Below are 23,229 nucleotides of genomic sequence, written 5' to 3' on the forward strand. Positions count from 1 at the left end.
ATTGCAAGTCCTTTGAAGTTATAGGTATGGGTTTATAAAGCAAGAAAGCAGCCTCGTTAGTATCAGATTGAACTATAAGTCCAATACACAGGATCTACTAGGTCTATACCGTTCAGGAATATGCTTTTACAGATCTTCATCACTGTCCTGAGTGTCATTTTCACAAAGGTGTCTACGCAAATGCCAACATTAATTTTTGGATTCCTCGTGCTCTGAATATTCCAAAAATGTATAGTTTTGCTAATCTCCAAAAATTTTGAACGAAAAAAACATAGTGAACCTGACTATAGGTTCAGACAGAATGCCTTACGGTGAATATGTTTACATCCTGTATGGCCATTAAACAATTCTAGAACAAATACACAGTTTTGCCAATTTCATTTAAACGAACAGTGAGTCATTCAGGTCCACAACCACGATTCAGGACAAATATGGGATCGAGCACGTTGACGACATGTGGAACTGAGGCCCTGTCATAATAAAACTTCTGCACTTTAACTTGCGCTCAGTAACTCTGGACAGAGCACTAGGATGGATCAGGGCCAAGAGTGTCTATCATTCTACCAAACATCATTTCTTTGGGTGTGCGTCCAGTGGTTGTGTGCGGGTGTGTCCCACCTGCAAACAAAACACGTGCCTTCCTGAAAGCACTCGATCACCTGAACAGCTCTCTCGGCCTGACCATTCGATGTGGGTTTAAAGAGAGCACTGTGATAGCAGTCGATACCATTGTGTTTCAAGAAGTCCTGAAACACAACGCTGGTGAAATATGAGCCATTATCACTAACCACACAATCAGGTAAACCAGGTGTTGAACATGGCACGTAAACGCTCGACCGTAACTTTGCCTGTACAGGACGATAAGGCTGATCCACTTCAAATGAGCGTCAATAACCAAACACTTCTTCACCAAGATCGATCCAGTGTAATCGATGCGAATTCCTCCCCCCAAGCCCTCTCCCTCCCACAGATCTCCGGATGTCTCTGCTCTAAAATGTTGTAATTGTGTGCTTCCCCCTCTCTCCCCCATCTTGTCTACCGCTCCCCTTATTATATGTTTTATGTGTCCGTTTTTTTTTGTGATTAATGTTAGCTCTTTCACGAGCCTCGATCTTGTATCCAAAAAAAATAAAAATAATCGAGACCATGGTTTAGAGGGCCAGGACCACATGTGAAGCGGTGCTTAGGGTGGTAGCCTGATGCACGGAACAATGACGAACATAGCTCTGGACGTTTTGATCTTTACCTCGCCACCGAACATGGCCCTTGGTGACTGACTTCATGGTTACAATACCAGGATGTTAGTCAGGTTCACTATGTCAATAAATTATATTTCGTTCAAAATCATGGTAGATTAGCAAACCTATACATTTTTGGAAAGGTTATAGCAAAAGGAAACTAAAAATCAATGTTTACATTTGGAGAGATACCTGTATGGCGGCCATTTTGGATTTTCAAAATGGCCACTGTAAAATACATATTTTGTTCTATTTCTGCCTCTAATTACCCGAAAAACCTTTTTAAAATATACTAAACCTATATTTTCAGGGACAAGGAATCCAATGAAAGTATCAAATTAGTGCTATGGGGAATGGTAAGCCACGAATCAAAGGTTTTGAATTGCAAAATACTGTCTTTATATTCGCGATAAGTTGCATAATCAAATACATGTTATCATTTTGTACAGGCAGTTAATAACATCAAAATGTGTCACAATAATTCACATCACCAAACATACACAGGCAGTCAGCAAAATCATATATACACATGCAGTCAGTATAACTTCACATCTACACAGGCAGTCAATGACAAAATATACACAGGCAGTCAATGGCATCAAACATACACGATTACAGAATATGCCATTTAGAGTTCGTCATCACTGTCCTGTGTGTCGTATCCGACAATATAGTCCGCATCGTTTTCACAGTCCGTTCCACACAAGCAAAGGTCGGTCAAATTGATTGGCAAATCGAATTGGTCGAATGGTCGATCGAATCGAATTCGGTGAATCGAATCGAATCGAATCGAATCGAATCGATCGAATGGTCGAATGGTCGAATGGTCGAATGGTCGATCGAAACGATTGGTCGAATGGAATTGATCGATTGGTCGAATTGGTCGAATCGAATTGGTCGGAATTGGCAAATGTAAACATTGATTTTCAGATTTTCCATGTAATAACGTTTCCAAAAATGTATAGGTTTGCTAATCTACCATGATTTTGAACGAAAAAACATAGTGAACCTGACTATGTGATTCATGTAGTTAAAACACACCTAATTCAAACTTTGTTGGGGATGGGGGTGGAGGGGGCACTGTTATTTCACAGCACGCAACCAGAATGTAAGGACAGCTTGTCTTTACGAGCGAGGTATGATCTCAAGCCAATTACGCCCAGATAATGTCGGCCCATATAAACCACAAGGGTAATTCCTGTGACAAATCATTGTCGGTCACCTTCATATCAGCACTACCAATAATGGGTACGAGTTCATTGGTACAACTTCGTAACTTGGCGTTCACAGATCTGAGTGTAGGCCTCGTTGTCTCAAGGTTTAACAACCTTTTGAAAGTTTCAGAACTCATTATACACTGGCTGGCACTGGTGTCCAGTTCTATACTCAAGATAATGTCGTTCGGCCTGACATCCAGAACAATAGGCTTGCTTTTGCCTAATATACTGATTGACATGGTGGTTCCTCATCACAGATTATCGGTTCAACCTTCCTTCCAAACTGCCCTTCCTTTCTCCGGTGGGTGTAGCACTTGTAGCGGGTCACAATCTTCCCAGGTTTTTGCTTGTCGTACTTTACCACTTGTGCTTAGATTTATCGGGGGTGGGGAGGAAGGTCCTTCATCAGGACAGATATTGCATTGCCACACAGTGAGCAGTACGGCCTGGCGATAGTTAGCATCCTCCGCCACTACCAGCTCTTTGGAAATTAAGGTATTGCTCCAAAAGAAAAATCGCCAAACTCCTCCCAGTCTTCATTTGAGCCCGATGTTGGCTTAGCGGTTAGGGTGCCGGCTTGGGATCCGAGGATCCTGGGTTCGAATCCCGGTCGATCGCTGAATTAACGCCAGGGTGGTTGATTCAGCCTGTCATCCTTCTGAGGTCGGCAAATTCAGTACCAGTTCACTGGTAATTCCCTGTGTGTCGCAAGAGGCGACTAACAGGGTTGGCGGCAGGAAGGGCATTCGGCCATAAAACATTGCCTCAAAAAGGGGACCACGGTGCCTGAAAAAGGCCAACCCCCGCTCTGTGGGAAAAAACGGCCTCTAAAGGTAGTTCCTCCCAGTCTTCATCTGGCTGCTCCTCAGACCGAATCTGAACTGACGTCATTATACACGCTGCCACATAAACAATGCGTCAATCCCATCCTCGTTGCCAATTGTGGCATATCCGCAAGGTTACGTGCATCGTGAAATTACACGACACTTCCCAAGGTCTGACTGGATTGTTCATTCGGCGATGGTTGCACAGTGCGCATGTGCAGCTGGGTAAGAAGGAACATGTCAATAAGCATCGACATTAAACAACAAAAAAATTTTTTTCATCATTATTATTATTATTATTATTTTGGTACACAAGATCGAGGCTCGTGAAAGAGCTAAAAATTCAAGTTGAAATTCAATTGAAATTCAAGTGAAAACAACAAGGTTGGTACGAGTCATGGTGGGATAGTTTGTGGCAGTTATTCAAGGAAGGAAACGAGGAAAATTTTCTGTTTTTCCACAATGGCCTGTCTGTCTGCCTGTCTGCCTGTCTGTCTGTGTCTTGAAGGCCAGTTCAATGCTGCGAAAAGCAACCTCATGGCAATGATTACACCGAGAGGTTTGCATTTGCCTTCCCATTAGTCGACAGTGCAGGAATTTGTAGTTTGTTCAGAGTTTGTGACAGCTTGCCTACTCTTCGCGAAGGACACCATTGGATCTTTAACGTCCATCAATGAATGCTGGCAGGTTGAACGGCTAGCGTATAACGTCCATCCGAGGGACAGCATAGCACGCTTTGTGGTGTAACGGCCTGCCCACAAGACACCAATTTGAAAGTTTCCAGTCAAGTTGGGAATCTAACCCAGCATAGACAGTTCAAGGGTAAACGCACCACCCTATCAGATCCATAATGGTCAGGCTGGCTCAGAATGGCAAGCACTTCCTCCAAGTTCCTTTTCCATTTCTGAAGCATCGTAAATCTGACATTTCACAGACTTGCGGAAACGAACATCCTTGTGCAGATGACACAAGGCGTTTGAATACAACTGACAAACCACAATATATGAAGGATCGTGGTGCATTGCTAAAGTGAAAGTTGTCCTCATTTCCAAAAAATATTGGGCAATACACAATGGAAAGCCATTGTTGGTAGGCCTACGGTTTTCCTCATCGAGTAACGCCATGCACTTACTATCGATTGCACTTGTTAAAGGGAGTGGAGGAAGGAAGAGGGGGCCAGGGTGCAGGAAATGACAACCTGTAATTACAAGTGCAGTTAAATCTCAGAAAACAATATCAACAACAACAACAACAACCATTTCCATTTTATTTTTACCTCAGTACTTCGAATTTGTGTGTGGAGATAATTGGCATTGGAAGGATCAGCCAACAGCTGTCACAAAATCTGAAGTGCACATCCAAGGACACACGGGCCAAATGCACCGCATTGGGTCACACGATATACTCGGAAACAAAGTGAGAATTTCATGGAATGCCATATCGTCTGTTTCAAACTTACAGTGCAGAGTGGGCTGAGTCTGTTCTAAACAAGAAAAGTTTATGTGTTCCACAATCCAGGAACAGAACCATTCATTCGAATCGATGCAAACAGGGATCTTTACACACAAGTCATTATGTCAAGCTGGAGAGTCGTTAGACATGGATATTTGATCGGCTATCCATCCTTTCATTTAGTATTTTGGTGTTGATGGTCACCGATTGATTGGAAAAAAACTTGGATGGGTGGAGAGAAGAGGGAGGTTCCGCGATTTGATGGATTGGAGATTCACCTGTGACGTGCGGACACCTGGAACTCTGGGAGCCTCTGTACCATCTTGTCTATATACAGCATATCGATATATATATAAGGCTGGCAGGATCTCCGAGATGTACAAACACTTGCCTCTGAGCTGTCTATCCTGGGTTCGAATCCTGGGAGAGGAAGGAAGGGGAGGAAGGGGAGGGGCAGGAAGGGGAGGGGAGGAAGGGGAGGGGAAGGGGGGAGCAGAGGGGGAAGGCGGATGGGAGGGGGGAAGGGGAGAAGGGGAGGGGAAGATGGAGGGGAGGATGGAAGGGAGGGGGGGAGGCACTGACCTGGTCAAAGGAAAACTGCGCCGCCTCGGCCGGGCTGGGCCCATTTCGCAATTAAAAGCTGAGCTGAATTATTATAGTAGTCAATCTTCTACGGCCGCGAGTAAAAGCTGAATTATAGTAGTCAATCTTCTATGGCCACGAGTAAAAGCTGAATTATAGTAGTAAATTCATTCAAAAAGGACCTGGGCAAAGCCGGGTGCATTCGGCTAATATATATATCTATGTAATCGCATAGTAACTGGTATATAATCGAAAGATTTTCAGAGCCATAAGTGTATGCAGTGCGTTGCCCTGATGAGCCCCAAAAGGGCGAAACCAGGTCGGTAACTGTGAGTTTTACATACACTTATGACAGTATCTGAACTAAGATCAAAATTCTGCTGTCGGAGGGTTCTCTTAAGAGCTTGACAGGCAGAGCGTATGTACATGGCAGTGCCGTCATAACGTGCGCTCATTGAAAGCTGGAGAACTGAAGATATATTTGGATATACAGTGTATATTAGTCTGGGATCCGAGACCTCAAAATTTGATTTTGAAGTGACACCCCTGCTATAAAATGTTTGACAGCTAGATCATGTCTGTGGGGGTGTTAGCCACCAGAAAAGTGACTTTAGCAAGGTAGTTTGGATTGCGCGAATTCTGTAGGGACATTTTTTAACTTGGGGCGTCAACTGTAAAAAAGCAAGAAATTTAGGGGTAGGGGAAATTCAATTGACCATATATATCCCATAATACAGGGGTGAGTGCAACAAATTACCACTCATTCTTTTTGTTATAAAGTTGGCTTTTATATGAAGCATGATTCAACGTGATTGGACCATCCATGAGGTCAGCAGAGGTCAAAAGGTCACAGAAAGTGGGTTAAGCTAAAAGTTTAGCTCCTTTAGTAAATAAAATCACATTTTTCCTACTTGAAGCTCAATATAGCCAAACTTTTACACCCAAAATATGTTGTTTGTACCCCTCAAATGTTTTTGGGAAAGAAATGCCCCGACTGAACTTAACTTACTGGCATGTATGTCACTTTAGATTTGCATAACTTTTAAAAAATCACCAAAATCGGGCATTCACACTATCTATTTGCACGGTACTCTTCAACATGTTTTAAAACGACAAGTCATACCACATACTGTCTGGAAAAGTGTCATTACCTCTATTTACTCATCATCATCACCGTCATCAGTCAGAAGCCGTCCACATTTTTCTCTGTCGCCATTGCAGGCACATGCAATGATGCATGGTACTCCAGCTTTCGCACAAGGGCAATTCCTCAGGCAGTTCGGTTTCTTCTTACATTTGCAGTACTTCAACTTCGCAGCAGAAGGCTTTGATGGCTTGCTCTTCATGACAGGAATTAACCTGTCACCATCCACACTCCTGCCATACTCTTCAGGTGGAAGAAGCACTGGATTGCTGAGTGAAGCTTGCTTGTATAAGCTGATCTGACAAAGGCTCCTGAGAACGTGGAAGTGAAAAGCATCTTCTGTTGGAGGAAGGGAGCGCAGATCTAGTTTGCTAGATGCAAACAAGTGGGCGCGGAGCTTATCCAGGGATGAATACCCTAGCTTGCCATAGAGATCACAAAAGAAGCTTCGTGCTTCAGTTATCACCTGATCATGTGCAGAAGGTCCGGATTCATGTCGGATGAAATTGGACAACGCTGGCTGTTTGTGAACATGCTGGAGTGCGACTTTCACTGCTCTCTTCTTACCCCGTTTGAAAGGATAGCTCACCGAATCACAACCTGACAGAATGTAGGAGATGAGCATTGTGTCTGTGAGTGCCAATACGTCCTTTCCAACTGCTTTGGCCAACTCATTCACCAAGTCATGAATGGGGAGGAACAGATCATCCTTTTCCACCCATAACTCAACAACGTTTGTCAACCGAGGGAAATGATACATTGACAAGACGATGATATCTGTATCTGTAGCCTGAATGACAACTACGCTGTTGTCACAGCTAGCAATGTGAGCAAAGATTCTGGTGTCCGCCTCCTCGTGGTTAGAACAGTACAGCTCATCAACATTGGTATGTTCCGTCTGCGTCACACGAGTTGCCTGGGCGTTGACCCCAAGGACCAGGCAGAAGCCATCAGGCCAGGATGACTCCTGGGACCAACGTGAAGCAAGATACGACAGCAGATTGGTCTTGTTACAAGGGTTTGACAGGAATGTGTTCCAATCAGGGATTTTCATGATGTCCGCTGGAACAAACTCTGGCAAGTTAGTATTTGACTCCCGTCTCTGGCGTTCATCCCCTTTTAGACTCTTTAACCCAAAATCATATTAATCGCCCACGAAATGCACTTCAGTGCAATGTCTGGGTTTCATGTTCAAGAGTTTGTTCCTGTACCTTTCCTGAAGTTGGTCAAATGTACTCGAACCAAGTGTGTTGAACCGCTGGATGAATGCCATTGCATCGACTACATAAACTGCATCAGATGCAGAAGGAGGCAACTCTTTTAACGGTTCCCATGACTTGGCAACCTCTGCCTGTAGAGTGGATAGATAGTTGAATTTGCAACCTTTCCGCATGGAAAATCCATTCTTCTCTGGCTCAAACAACGAGGGAGGGTACTCAAGCCATTCGTAACTAAATGCGTCAGTCCGTGCCTCATCACTCAGGTCCTGTGCGAAACAAAGTGCCCTTGTCACTGCACTCTCCTCTCTGATGACTTCTTTCACAGTGTCCATCTTTTTCTTACTTTTCTTCAGATGCGTGGCGAATGTTTCTATCTTTGGTTGGACAATCTTGTCTGCATTCGTCGTCGTGGCAGCATCCATTGCGTCCAAGCCTAGACGTTTGACATCTACCAGGGTAGTTGCTGCAAGAATCTGACCTGTGGATATGTTCATTAGTTTATCTGTCGCAAGTGAAGGATTGAATGGGTTTTGCATCTTCTCTTCCACGGTCCGTTTGATCTGCAACACGGCTTCCATGTCGTCTTTCCTCAGCTTCTCGTGGTGGTCAGATTTCGGCGAGGCCATGTGTGCCATCTGTTTTGCACTTTCAGAGACGGAGGTCATGAACGGTAGAGCCTTGATGTACTTTTCTCGTGCTGATTCAGACTGTGTTATACCCTTAAAGAGGCTTGTTTTGCCTTCCCTATTGTAGGTCTGTTCAAGGGCAAGGTCTGTCCACACACCATTAAAGTCTCCTGCAGTCTGGTGAACTGTGAATTTGCCAGCTGCAAACTCCTCGTGCACTTCTGGCGCTGTTTCTGGAAGCTTTTGCATCTCACTGAGATAGATCGGAAGGCAGGACATGTACTTACTATGGCCGGAAGCAATGGTATAGGGTAGCATATTCTGTCCCTCTTGTAAGTGCTGTTGCCACAGCCCAGCTCTCTCAGCATGGATGTAACGCCTTAGGATAAGCACCATGTCTATGTACATGCTCCAAAGATGGGCTGTGTCACTCCTAATCCCTTCTCAAAATCTCCCCAGAGCGACTCCAGTGACTCTAGGCATTTCATGACTTCCTTCATGAGTGCAGCAAATTCGTCCTTCTCTTTCCTGTCAAAGGCATTTCTAAGACTTTCAAGCAGAGACGAAAGCAAAGAAAGTGTCTCCTCATTCTTCTCGAACAACAGCCATTTCTCAAATGCCTCCCACTTCAGCATGAACAATGCCTCACAACCATGAATGATAATGGACCATCTTATAATAATCTTTTCCTGCCATGACTTTATTGGCTGTACCTCGACCACAGATATCACTAGAAACCAGAATGTCCTCTATGCCACTCTCCATAATGAAAAATCCAATAGATCCTGTTACATATTTATGTGAATGTATGTGGATTACCATTCAGGTCTTTGCTTATCCGTGTGTAGTATATTAAGGGTTGTTGTGATTGGAGGGTCAGGAGCCCTTCTGAACCAGTGGCCGGAAACGGAAGTGACCGGAAACGGAAGAAGAAAAGACACGAGGAAGAAAAGGGACGAGTAGGATTCTTCCTCGCCCCGCTCCGACAAAAGGTGGGATCGACCTTGTGCCCGGTGGAAAAGCGGCGTTCCGATCCGAAGCCTGTCTGGCGAGAGGAATTACCGGGACTTGTACCTGCCCGGTGGAGACGGCAAGTTGACGTGGGGCCGTGCATCGACCCCACGCCTGGCCTCATTCGCGGCACCGTCCAAACAGACGCGTGCGGGTCGCACGTTGGGGCCTAACCCGCCTTGCAAGCGGCGTGGGGTTTGGCTTGCTTTACCGTATCCGCCTCGCGTGGCCACGAGGGGCTGCAGCCACGGTGCCTGGTACGATACCTGCCCGGTGGAAACACGTCCACCCGGGGTTCGTTCTACCGCCCGAGTGCGGTGACGGCGACCATCATCTTGGTCAGGAGGGGCCCAGAGACATTGTGCGGGACCGAGACCAAAAGGGTGTCGTGAGTACTCACCGGGACACACGTATATAAGATGGCCATCTTACTCATAGGAAAGTGCTTGTGAATTGGGAATTGTTGATGGTGGTATATGGTTGATTGCTCGGGGAAAATCTCCGTGGTTGTGTCATTGCAATTGTATGGTCATTCCCATTGGAAATATATCCTTGAACGTCAGTTGTCTCTGGGGTGAAATTCATATGGATTGCGTGGCGAAAGCGCATATTTAATACAGCTTTCTGGCGAAGTTCCTCTCACGGTCCGGGGGTCACCGAGACCAGGTATTCACCGAGGGGACCACGTAACAGAATTGGGGGCTCGTCCAAATTACGATTTGCGGTTTCGCAATTGGGTCTACGTCCGGGATTTAAAATTGTATAAAATAATAAAATAATCATTTTTTTTATTAATTAAAATTTATTAATTAATTATTAATTGGTAAATTTTTTTTTTGAGAAATTGGGGTAAAGTCTTGGGTGAAGGTTAACAGGTGTTAACGATAGGCACCATGGCGTTTGTGGCACAGAACTTTGGGGTAACCCCGAGTGAGGCACAGTTCCGAGCGTTGCTAAAGTCGGACCTCTTGAAATTGGCCAAACATTTTAACTTGGAGGTCCGAACTAATTTGAGGAAGGCAGAGTTGCAGGCCACGGTGATACAATCTATGGTGGGATTAGGAACATGGGACGAGTTAGCCTGGGAGTGGCTACCCGAAGAACCAGAAGACGTTGAGCTCCGGAAACTGGAGTTGCAATTACGGAGCCAGGAACGGATCAAAGAAGAAGAAAGGAAAGCAGAAGAGAGGAGAGAAGAGAAACAAGCAGAGGAAAGGAGAGTGGAACGAGAACTCCAGGAAAGGTTAAAAGAAGAAGAAAGGAAAGCAGAAAAGGAAAGAGCAGAAGAAGAAAGGAAAGCAGAAAAGGAAAGAGCAGAAGAAGAAAGGAAAGCAGAAAAGGAAAGAGCAGAAGAAGAAAGGAAAGCAGAAAAGGAAAGAGCAGAAGAAGAAAGGAAAGCAGAAGCGAGGAGAGAAGAGAAACAAGCAGAGGAAAGGAGAGTGGAACGAGAACTCCAGGAAAGGTTAGCAGAAGAAGAAAGGAAAGCAGAAGCGAGGAGAGAAGAGAAACAAGCAGAGGAAAGGAGAGTGGAACGAGAACTCCAGGAAAGGTTAGAAGGGAGAAAAGCAGAGGAGAGGAGAGCTGCAAGGGACCTCGAAGCAGAGGAGAGAAAAGCGGAAAGGGAATTAAAGGAACGTGACATGGAGCTTCAGCAAGAAATCAAATTCAAGGAGCTGGAGTTAATGAGAGAACGGGGAGAGGCACCACCCTTGCTGACGGGGTCGACACCTAACCAGAAAACCTGGGATGTGGGCAGACATGTGAGGCTGGTTCCACCGTTCAGTGAAAAGGAAGTCGCGAAATTTTTTCCACACTTTGAGAAAGTGGCTCGACAATTAAACTGGCCGGAGGAGGCCTGGACCATACTCGTGCAAAGTGTGCTGGTGGGGAAAGCTCAGGAAATTTATTCGGCGCTACCAATGGACCAATGTGCAGATTATGAGGTACTGAAGAAGCACATCCTCAAGGCCTATGAGTTGGTTCCGGAAGCTTACAGGCAAAAATTCAGGAATGCCAGGAAGAGGGAGAGTGAGACCCATGTGGAGTTTGCCAGGGTGAAAGAAAACATGTTTGATCGGTGGTGTGAGTCAAAAGGAGTCGGGAAAGACTTCGAAACATTGCGGGACTTGATCCTGGTGGAGGAATTCCAGCAGTGTGTCCACGAGGACATCAAAGTGTACCTGCAGGAAAAGAAAGTACCAAAGCTGTGGGACGCAGCCACCATGGCAGATGATTATGCCTTAACCCACCGAATAGGGGTCCACAAACCTAACTCCTCGCCTAGATCTCCGCAGGGGAGGTGGGGAACAGCAGGTGCGGAGAACGACCATACATGGCGGCGGCCTCGAGATGATTATGGGGACAACTATGATACCCCACCTGTTCGAAATCAGAGGGATGCGGGCCCAAGACAAACTTATAGTTCGGGGGGCCCGAGGCAGACCACGAGTTTTTCCTCCGGGCCTACTTGCGCTTTTTGCAAGAAACCTGGACACTTGATGTCCAGTTGTTACCGCATGAAAAGCGAAGACCCAGAGCGGAGTCCGACTACTACGACTCCAAACGCAATGGCCATTGTGAGAAATCGCCATCAAAAGGGTTACCAACCATTTATTTCAGAGGGGTTTGTGTCACGGGATGGAGCCTCGACTAACCGGAAACCGGTTAGGATATTGAGGGACACAGGGGCACATCAATCTTTAATGCTTGAAGGCATTTTGCCATGGTCCGAGGAGACGGCAACGGGGGATAGTGTTCGTTTACAGGGGATCGGGGGCGGTGTTAGTGCTCCCCTTCATGTCATCCATTTGGAGTCCGATTTGGTGTCAGGACCGGTCACCGTCAGTTTACAAGCCACGCTTCCTGTAGAGGGTGTATCTGTGGTTATCGGGAATGATTTGGCCGGGGGTCAAGTTTATGGTAACCTGAGGGTTGGTAAAGAGCCCAGCAGGGAAAATAACGCCACACCAGCTCGGGATGGCGACAAAAGTGCCAAGTTATTTGTAGGGGGACTGAACTTCAAAACAGAGGAAGAAGTTCTGACCTCTGTCTTCAACAGATATGGGCCGCTGGTGGAAGTGCGGTTGGTAAGAGACTGGGAAACGCAACAGTCAAGAGGGTTCGGCTTTGTCACGTTTGCCAGCACAAAAGACGCCAGAGAGGCAGAGAAGAATTGGAATGGCAAGGATTTGGAGGGTCGGACCATAACAGTAGGGAAGGCATTTCGTAGGCGTCGAGAGGTCTACAGGAGAGAACAACTGGGCGGTAGTTTTGGTGGTGGCCGCAATCAATATTATTATGTAGGCTCCCGGAGTTACGGCCGCTCCCGAAGGAAGGATTGGCAAAGTAGTGGCCGAGAAGGAGACCGCTATTCATGGGACTACAGGGACAAGTGGTCCCACCCTAATTATTAGGGAAGTTCTGAGAAGTTGAAGCAGTGAATGCGGCGGAGCCGCCGAGCCAAGATTCCTACACGGATTAACCGTGAACGCCGTTCCTAAAGGCGTCCATGTAGTGAACTTTCATGCACGGACTAACCGTGAACTCCACGTTCCTCAAGGCGCCCATGTAGAGAACTTTCCTGCACGGACTAACCGTGAACTCCACGTTCCTAAAGGCATCCATGTAGTGAATACTCGGCTTGGCCTCCCAGAAAAAGTGCTATCGAGTGGCTTAACTTTGGATCTTTGATCAACCCCTTAACCTTCATTCACAAGAAACTGGCGGTCAAAGTCAGAGGGTCATGAGATGGAGTTTGATTTGGCAGGGACAATGTCGTTGCTGGTGCTTAGTCCAGAGTGAGTAATCTGGAGGGGTTGTGGTGAAATTTTGGTTGCTTTATTTTTAAGTGATAACTGTGCCCGGGGGCAACTGATAATGTGGGGGGGTTGAGTTATCTGGTTTGTTTCTCCAAATTGGCCGGCAAAGAAAGTTTTCGCTGGGTTCAAACTTTCTTTCTTGAAGGGGGGGAGTGTTACATATTTATGTGAATGTATGTGGATTACCATTCAGGTCTTTGCTTATCCGTGTGTAGTATATTAAGGGTTGTTGTGATTGGAGGGTCAGGAGCCCTTCTGAACCAGTGGCCGGAAACGGAAGTGACCGGAAACGGAAGAAGAAAAGACACGAGGAAGAAAAGACACGAGGAAGAAAAGGGACGAGTAGGATTCTTCCTCGCCCCGCTCCGACAAAAGGTGGGATCGACCTTGTGCCCGGTGGAAAAGCGGCGTTCCGATCCGAAGCCTGTCTGGCGAGAGGAATTACCGGGACTTGTACCTGCCCGGTGGAGACGGCAAGTTGACGTGGGGCCGTGCATCGACCCCGCGCCTGGCCTCGTTGGCGGCACCGTCCAAACAGACGCGTGCGGGTCGCACGTTGGGGCCTAACCCGCCTTGCAAGCGGCGTGGGGTTTGGCTTGCTTTACCGTATCCGCCTCGCGTGGCCACGAGGGGCTGCAGCCACGGTGCCTGGTACGATACCTGCCCGGTGGAAACACGTCCACCCGGGGTTCGTTCTACCGCCCGAGTGCGGTGACGGCGACCATCATCTTGGTCAGGAGGGGCCCAGAGACATTGTGCGGGACCGAGACCAAAAGGGTGTCGTGAGTACTCACCGGGACACACGTATATAAGATGGCCATCTTACTCATAGGAAAGTGCTTGTGAATTGGGAATTGTTGATGGTGGTATATGGTTGATTGCTCGGGGAAAATCTCCGTGGCTGTGTCATTGCAATTGTATGGTCATTCCCATTGGAAATATATCCTTGAACGTCAGTTGTCTCTGGGGTGAAATTCATATGGATTGCGTGGCGAAAGCGCATATTTAATACAGCTTTCTGGCGAAGTTCCTCTCACGGTCCGGGGGTCACCGAGACCAGGTATTCACCGAGGGGACCACGTAACAATCCCAAGAAGTTCTGGGCAATATGGAATCCTCCAAGTCGAACAATAACATCTTTGTACTTTTCCGATTCCTTCCTAAACAACCCCTTTACTATGTCATATATCGCCTGGTCACAAGTCACCACCGTCTTAGCCTGACCCATCTTAAGACTCAAGGAGACAAAGTAGTCCAATGAGGTCTGGACTAGATCTGCGTTGGTTGGGTTTTGTGGAAGCAATGGTCCATAACCAATCGTTGTTTTATCTGTATGTTGCCCAGAACTGTATTCAAAGAAGCTGCTCCATGTCAGGCTACCAGTGTCCTTGTCGTTTTCACCCGTCATCAACTGTGTTGGATACATCCTCAGTAGGAACCAAACGATGTTCTTGTCAGCTAGAAAGCAGGCTTCCCCCTTGTCATCATGAGGAAGTTCAATATCACGTAATGACCTAGCCTGTCTTCTGTCCTTCAGTGTCAGTTTACTACTTACTGGAACGAATTTGTCTGGTTCACTGATAGTCAGTTTCCTCGTTTTCTTAAGGGGCACTGCCCCCACGACCTCCCCACTTCCTTCTCCCTCAAATGTGTACTGATAAATTATATTTGTTGTAGCATCAAAACTACCACCATCTTGTGTCTCTGAATGGAAGTTTAAGGCTGAAGATCTATGGTAATCATAAAGATCAGCAAGAGTGAAGCAAGTTGCTGAAACAAATGTAGCATAATAATCCCTAGCACCACACAAAAGATGAAAAGCATCAACCACCATAGTAAACCATCACTATTACGATCAATATAGGCCAGAAACAGTAGAAGGATGCAAAGAACATATTGTGACATATACATATGTGATTTATTTGATAAAGGAGCTAAATTTTCAGCTTAACCCACTTTCCGTGACCTTTTGACCTCTGCTGACCTCATGGATGGTCCAATCACGTTGAATCATGTTTCATATAAAAGCCAAATTTATAACAAAAAGAATGAGTGGTAATTTGTTGCACTCACCCCTGTATTATGGGATATATGGTCAATTGAATTTCCCCTACCCCTAAATTTCTTGCTTTTTTACAGTTGACGCCCCAAGTTAAAAAACGTCCTTACAGAATTCGCGCAATCCAAACTACCTTGCTAAAGTCACTTTTCTGGTGGCTAACACCCCCACAGACATGATCTAGGGGTCAAACATTTTATAGCAGGGGTGTCACTTCAAAATCACTTTTTTACCTCGGATCCCAGACTATATATATATATATATATATATTAATGCATTCCTCATGGAAAGTGGTATCGTGAAGTTCTCATCAGTACTGCAGATAGTCCTGCAAGGGGTGGCAGTTAGATATAATAGAGAGAGTGTGTGTGTGTATGTGTGTATGCATGTATGCATGTATGCGCGCGTGTGTGTGTGTGTGTGTGTGTGTGTGTGTGTGTGTGTGTGTGTGTGTGTGTGTGTGTGTGTGTGTGTGTGTGTGTGTGTGTTAGAGAGACAGTCCTCCAAGGGACGGCATCACAAAAAACAACAACAACAACACGTAACATGCACCTGTTCAAATTCCCATAAAACATTTGTATCCTGTTGTACATTTTTATTACCTTTGATCTGAGAAATATAATTTTCACTCCAACCTTATAATTTCTCATTTCAAACATTTGCAAGACCTTGATACATCAAAGCATCATTACATCGTAAGGAATAATGAACGACTGTTCTTCCTTTTTGGCATATCCAATAGACCAAAAAGGAATCAACTCTATTTTAGAACATTTGTTCTGCATTTTATGAATCAAACATGTTTTCTTGACAACTGAGAGAAAACAGTGTGCCTTGCAAGTTTAGTACATTTAGTCTTGTAGATGGTATTTATTGTAAAATGAGACCCCGAATGGACGCCCTGTTCATCATCGAGTAAAAGCTTGAACTTACAGGTTCCTCAAAATGGATGTTCTAAATGCCTCAAAGCTGGAAGTGGAATTGGAAGTAGAATGCGTGATGTGCATTGCAGGGACTTACAGCACTGAGAAGGGGCTGTTGTCAGGGGCTGCCTCTGCACGTCATCGTGAATGGTGTACTGCTCTCGGAACAAAGGAAAGAAAAAAAGATTGAGATTGAGGATGTTCTAGTTCTCTCCAAACGCTACTTTGCTTGGTTATAGTCCCCCCGGCGATGATCACGTCAGAATAACTCACCCCGTCGTGTTCCCTTACGCTGTTCAGCTGCTCAAGTTTTCGAGCCCAGTACTGAGCTTCCTCATCCGGTATGTCTGTAATGAATGGAGGATGAGGGTAGTGGTGAGTGACACGAAGGGAGCCTCAGGGCACATGTTTTAAGCAAAAACAAACAGTAGCTTTCATGGCAGGCCGTGAGCAAACAACACCGGCAAGGTGATGATACCAGCATTTATCCCCATTGTCTAGTTGTCACAATTTTGGGCACCGTACGTTACCAACCAGGTGCCTTTTCCCACACAGTTAAAGCATGAATATGAATGAATGATCGTTTAAAGGCCATTTTCCCCGCTAGAGCGGGGGCTAGCCTTGCGGGCCCCATGACAATCATGGTTCCCTGATTGAGGCAATGTTTTTTTTATGGCCGGATGCCCTTCCTGATGCCAACCCTTGGTCACGCTCTTAGGATGCACAGGGATACGGTGTACCTATTCTAAATCGGGGTACACACCGTGATCATTCATCCCAGCAAGCTGGTACTCAATTTGCCGACCTCGGAAGGATGACAGGCTGAGTCAACCCCCTGGCATTAATTCAGTGATGACCGGGATTCGAACTCAGGATCCTCGGATCCCAAGCCGGCACCCTAACCACTAAGCCAACACCAGGCTAGCAAATGATAAGTCACCGTCACCATTCAACTGTGCTAGTCATTCATTCTCGGCCCATTTTTATTTATCCAACTGCTCCAACACACTCAGTAGTGCAACAGTGAAGTAGCAGGCACTAACGATGGTTAAAGACACCTGTTGACATCTGCATGTTACACCAGTTCAATAGTAAGTGGCTACTGCAGGACTGGTTCAAGTCTGGCGGTCTTTGGTGTTCGCAATATTTCAGTTTTGTAAACTTATTCCACTTGAATGAATGAATGAATGATCGTTTTAAGGCCATTTTCCCCGCTATAGCGGGGGTTAGCCTTGCGGGCCCCATGACAATCATGGTTCCCTGTTTGAGGCAATGTTTTTTTTTATGGCCGGATGCCCTTCCTGATGCCAACCCTTGGTCACGCTCTTAGGATGCACAGGGATACGGTGTACCTATTCTAAATCGGGGTACACACCGTGATCATTCATCCCAGCAAGCTGGTACTCAATTTGCCGACCTCGGAAGGATGACAGGCTGAGTCAACCCCCCTGGCGTTAATTCAGCAATCGACCGGGATTCGAACCCAGGATCCTAGGATCCCAAGCCGGCACCCTAACCGCTAAGCCAACACCAACACCATTCCACTTAAAATGTCCAAATCGTAGAATTAACCATCTTGCTCCCCAGCCCCTCCATCACTTTTCCGTGGCTCTCCTCCCTGGACATGGTTTCAATTGTTATTCGTTAGGACGGACATGCTTTGCATGCTGTCCAAATATTTTAGATCTCCTGAAATGGCAAATGGCGAGAAAGTGAAGGCTGTTCATTTCATTTAATCGTCAACCAATGTAACAGTTGCACAGCATCTGTTGTCTTGTTTCCCTATATCGCTCAACTCAAAATTGACTGGCAATTCAATCGGACCCTTTCCCAAAGCAGGTCAAAGTGGGATGGTTGGACGTATGTAAGGCCGAAAAAAATATATTGCTGGTCTCTGGTCAGACCAAAGTTCCAGAATTTATGCGGTGATGCGGGGGTTTTTTTTCGTTTTTTTTTTTTTGAAAAGCATGGATTGCACATATAAAGGTGTTGTTTTTTTGTGTTCTCATGCCTTGCGGTCCTCCTCATCTGCCGTGGCGCCAGAAAATAAAGAAAGCCAATGGGACTGGTAAGCCTTTTTGTAAATAACTAGGGCATTGCCCGTACTATATCTATATCTAAAATTATATCCCCCCCCTCTATTTACATGAAATGGTTTGGTCCAAAGCGAACGGCTTGCGAGTGGTGACAATCCCCCCCCTCTATTTACATGCAATGGTTCGGTCCAAAGCGAACGGCTTCCGGAGTTTGGTAAAGAAATCGCCATCGCGTACACAAACGCGCAGGAAAGCGAATGAATCGCAAATTCGTTTTTATCAGTTGTAAAACATAGTTTAACGCCAACATAGTTTGCAAACGTGAAATAAATGAATACGCTCTCAAATGTGCCATCCGAGGCAGAGTGTGCCCGCCACGTTCGGCAAACGCGATCGTTCGCTGCTCTGTGATTGGTTGAAGCGTTTTTTGGACATATCTCGGTAAGTAATTGTCCGATTAATTTCAAACCTTGAAAAGGCACATCCTCGGGTCCCCAGCAATATACCTGGCAAGTTTCAAGTATATCGGACCGGTAGTTGTCGAGAAATCGTTGTCGCATACAAACACACAGACAGACACACACACACACAGAGATTACTGGAATTATAGATAGATGAACACAAGCTTGTTATTTTAAAATGTATTTATTCTGAAAATTATTAAGTTATTCAAGCATATTATAGACTGCCATTTCGTTCTCGAGATCGCCTCGCCGTACCGTCAAACATTCCAAAGCATCGATCATGTCAACACTGCGCATGCACAAGTGGTCTAACAAGGCCGATGGTCTCCCACGATCTCTTCTCTCAGTCCACCAGATTATCACAGACACTTACAACTTCATGACAAACGAGATAAGATCCAGGCCTAACTAACGAGACCACCCGCAGCTCTCTTGCCCTTCTGATTGCTTCACACGAACCCGACAAAGAACGTCATCGTTTCAATAAATGACAATATCCAGCCGATTGAATTCATGACGTCACGGCACACAAAGCTACTCATATCTTTGGAACGGCTGGTTGGATTTGGACAATTTGGACAATTTGAACCGTGCGCGAACGTAGATACCAATGGCGACCCTCACAGACCCGTATTTCCCGAGATAGCGTGCCGGCCCGGCAACAACAGGCGCGCGCTGTTGTAGGTAAATGAATGATTGTTTTTTAAGGCAATTTTCCCCGCTAGAGCGGGGGTTAGCCTTGCGGGCCCCATGACAATCATGGTTCCCTGTTTGAGGCAATGTTTTTATGGCCGGATGCCCTTCCTGACGCCAACCCTTGGTCACACTCTTACGATGCGCAGGGATACAGTGTACCTATCCTGAATCTGGGTACACACCATGATCATTCATCCCAGCAAGCTGGTACTCAATTTGCCGACCTGGGAAGGATGACAGGCTGAGTCAACCCCCCTGGCGTTAATTCAGCGATCAACTGGGATTCGAACCCAGGATCCTAGGATCCCAAGCCGGCACCCTAACCGCTAAGCCAACACCAGGCTACCGTTGGAAACTAGGTACCGTTGGGAAAAAAATAAAAAATAAAATTGTTGATGCGCAGGGTCAAAATCAATGACCTCTCTGACCAAAGACCGGAAATATATTTTTCTCGGCCTAACAGACAAATCGAGCATCGAGGAGTCAATATGTGGAATCCACATCTGGGTTAATGGGGAAATTTTAGCGTTAAAGCATAAAATGGCCTTTGCAGCCAAAAAAAATTAACATTCTGTGGAGTCATGATCAAACTATTGCTCATAACTGCATGATGAGGCAAAATAATTTGAGCTTGGCTTCAAGGAACGAGCCACTCACCTAACATCTGACAAAACTTACATCCCATGGAAACAGGAGCTGTTTTGTCAGCCCTATTCAACTATCAATTCAGGGTGTGGTAGAACCTGGATCAGGTAGAACTGGTGCTCAATCTGTGCTCAGAAAAGGAGTTGTGACTCAGCTTGAGCCACATGTCGTGATCAAAAACTACGACCTGGTCAAAGGAAAACTGCCCGTCATTTAAGAGATACGTGCCACTCCTTTATCTACATGGGAGCAAGGCCGCAAAGGTTTATATATATATTTTTTCTCCCAAACTAGAGTCCACGGGTCCATTATTTTATTGCCATGAGAACCGAAGACAGCTATCCACTTGTGCAAGGGTCTCAGCATTGACCTCGGTCTCGTTAGCTTATCCGCAGTTTCACATCTGTACTAGGTAACCAAAGTAAAAGGTGAAAGTAGTGATAAAAGCTTCAGTCCATTTCTAAAATATGAACATTCAACTACATATATTATTTTGAATATTGTTGCATTATAAAAATCGGTGTGTGTGTGTGTGTGTCACTTTGACTGCCACCATATAATCACCTTCATATGCCCTGCATGATGGCAGCAGACAGCATTAAAACACTAAAACACACGCGGACACACACGCGTGGACACATACGCGTGGACACATACGCGTGGACACACACCGAGGTGGGTAGCTCTAGCATTAGTAAAACAGTCCAAGCCATATTTAAATTATTGTTCGGTGAATGTACCTCTGCTTGTGCCCTTTCATTTACCCTCTCAAAGTACGTTTTTTAGGAGAAGGCTATTCTACAGATATGGTGGTATCTGCTGAAACACCGATATGCCTGAAATTGACAATTTACCTTCCCGACATTTGGCCGACCAATCGACATTAGCCAACTTGAATGTGACACGCTGAAGCCATTACGCCAACAGTTTTCCGGCCATTTGTGCAAAGTCAAAAAGGTCTTCAATCGAACGTTGAAACATTGCATCCCCAAGTTCGCAGCAATTGCTTGCTTCTTTGCCATTTGTGCAAAGTCAAAAAGGTCTTCAATCGAACGTTGAAACATTGCATCCCCAAGTTCGCAGCAATTGCTTGCTTCTTTGCCATTTGTGCAAAGTCAAAAAGGTCTTCAATCGAACTTTGAAACATTGCATCCCCAAGTTCGCAGCAATTGCTTGCTTCTTTGCCATTTGTGCAAAGTCAAAAAGGTCTTCAATCGAACTTTGAAACATTGCATCCCCAAGTTCGCAGCAATTGCTTGCTTCTTTGCCATTTGTGCAAAGTCAAAAAGGTCTTCAATCGAACGTTGAAACATTGCATCCCCAAGTTCGCAGCAATTGCTTGCTTCTTTGCCATTTGTGCAAAGTCAAAAAGGTCTTCAATCGAACTTTGAAACATTGCATCCCCAAGTTCGCAGCAATTGCTTGCTTCTTTGCCATTTGTGCAAAGTCAAAAAGGTCTTCAATCGAACGTTGAAACATTGCATCCCCAAGTTCGCAGCAATTGCTTGCTTCTTTGCCATTTGTGCAAAGTCAAAAAGGTCTTCAATCGAACTTTGAAACATTGCATCCCCAAGTTCGCAGCAATTGCTTGCTTCTTTGCCCTTAAGCATTCACCTCTAGTTTCATGGTTACAGCATATCCAGGAATAGTTTTGCCAGAAAAGGCCATCGGTTGCTCCATCATCACATGTGCAGCACAAATGAGCCTTTAAACTGCGAGTATTGTATGTCTAATAGTGATTCATGAACAGAAAATTGGAAGGCCATTCAATGACTGCAATTTGATGTCTCTTGTGAGTATGATATGTTGTGGCAGGATCCAATTTTCTTAAGGACAGATGATGGCATAAAAGCCTGCATCGTGAGGCCCGGTGGAGTGCGACATTATGTACAAGTCGAGAATTGCACAAGTCCCAACAGCCATAACATATACATCTACTCCCATAGGTTTCTGAGGCAAAAACAATTGTTATACGATCTAGTATGAAGAAGAGGAACTGGTAGAGAAAAAAGATTGTTGTACCACTATGATGGAAATATCAGCAAAGAAAATGAAACAAGTAGAGCTACATTCAAAATACATCGCCCATGGCAAATAAATAAATAACATATCCTCCAGTGTGCGACATTGCTGGGGCACCTTCGGCACCTGGCGATGCCGTCTTGCAGCACATGGAGACGGAATTGGGAGGGAGAGGTGTACAATAATTGATTGATCAATTGTGTAATTAAAATAAATAAAATAATAACAGTAAAATAAATAATTCCTGAATCAATTGGCTAATAGCATACTTCAACCACCACCGTTTCATCCGAATCTAACTTTTTTGAAAATTAATTAAAAGAAAAAAAAAAACATAATAATTGATTAATTGATCAATTAAAAATACCCTTTATAGCCAAATCACTGTCACTGTCTTGTCAAAATATCAGCTTCCTAGCTCAAAAGGTGCCCGAGATATTGCCCAGAAGAGAAAGAAAACAAATAAGTACTAAATAAATTGATAATGAGGTAAAACAGCCAACAATATGGGATCACAGGGTCACCGGGCAAACACAAAGTGGAGGGATCACCGGGGGAAGGGAGAAAAAGAAAAAAAAAAGGTTGTATATGGGAGCATCCATGTTTGATGAAGGCACTATCAGTACAGGTGCCCATGGTGCCTCTAATACAAACACAGAGTACAGAACACATTTTGGTCATGTGACATGCTGCAAACCCTCTGGCGAGTCAGAACACCAAGGGAAGACAGATGTGAGCATGTGACCAAAGAAGGGTCACTTAGGAAATACATACCAAAAGGTAGCTCAAAGCGCGTGTCGAGCAAGATTTGGTGTAAGGTCGGAGTTCGGGTCCCGCACACCTCATCCTCCTGCATGAGCGCCTCGGCATCAAGCGTAATCCACTCTCCAGGACCTTCCTGCGTATGGCATGGGATGCTAAAGACAATGGCATGTTCTCTTCGTTGATCCACACACAAACTTCTCAAATTTTACTTTTAGGTCACATGACCACAAAGCTTACAAAAGTAGAATTTCAAGATTTATGCCAGTAATGCCAAAATGAAGAACCGTCAAAACGAGCAAATAGATACAATGGATAATCCAGTCAAAAACTATTTTTTTTTCTTAAAATAGATTCCAATAATCTCATCAAACAATCCTCTGTACAACCCATCTCCACATGAACGTTACATAATGAATAACAAAGCACAACACAGACAACTTGAGAGATCATAGATCCCTGCACACCTTACCCCATGCAGTCTTGAGAA

At 45.3% G+C, this 23,229-nt stretch overlaps 1 protein-coding gene across 1 annotated transcript in view; it reads right to left on the minus strand.

Annotated features, from left to right (window-relative positions):
• The window catches only part of LOC144889311 (protein unc-13 homolog B-like), a gene marked incomplete at both ends in the record, with an annotated part of 44,279 nt that extends 21,404 nt beyond the window's left edge, over nt 1-22,875 (minus strand). Inside the window, 3 exon segments of the mRNA XM_078769434.1 lie at nt 16,212-16,269; nt 16,388-16,461; nt 22,752-22,875. Coding sequence (XP_078625560.1) covers nt 16,212-16,269; nt 16,388-16,461; nt 22,752-22,875 — 256 coding nt within the window.
• Between the last annotated feature and the right edge of the window lie 354 nt (nt 22,876-23,229).

Source organism: Myxine glutinosa, unplaced genomic scaffold (assembly GCF_964187855.1).
Source record: "Myxine glutinosa unplaced genomic scaffold, kmMyxGlut1.1 SCAFFOLD_2523, whole genome shotgun sequence".
NCBI classification, from domain to species: domain Eukaryota; kingdom Metazoa; phylum Chordata; class Myxini; order Myxiniformes; family Myxinidae; genus Myxine; species Myxine glutinosa.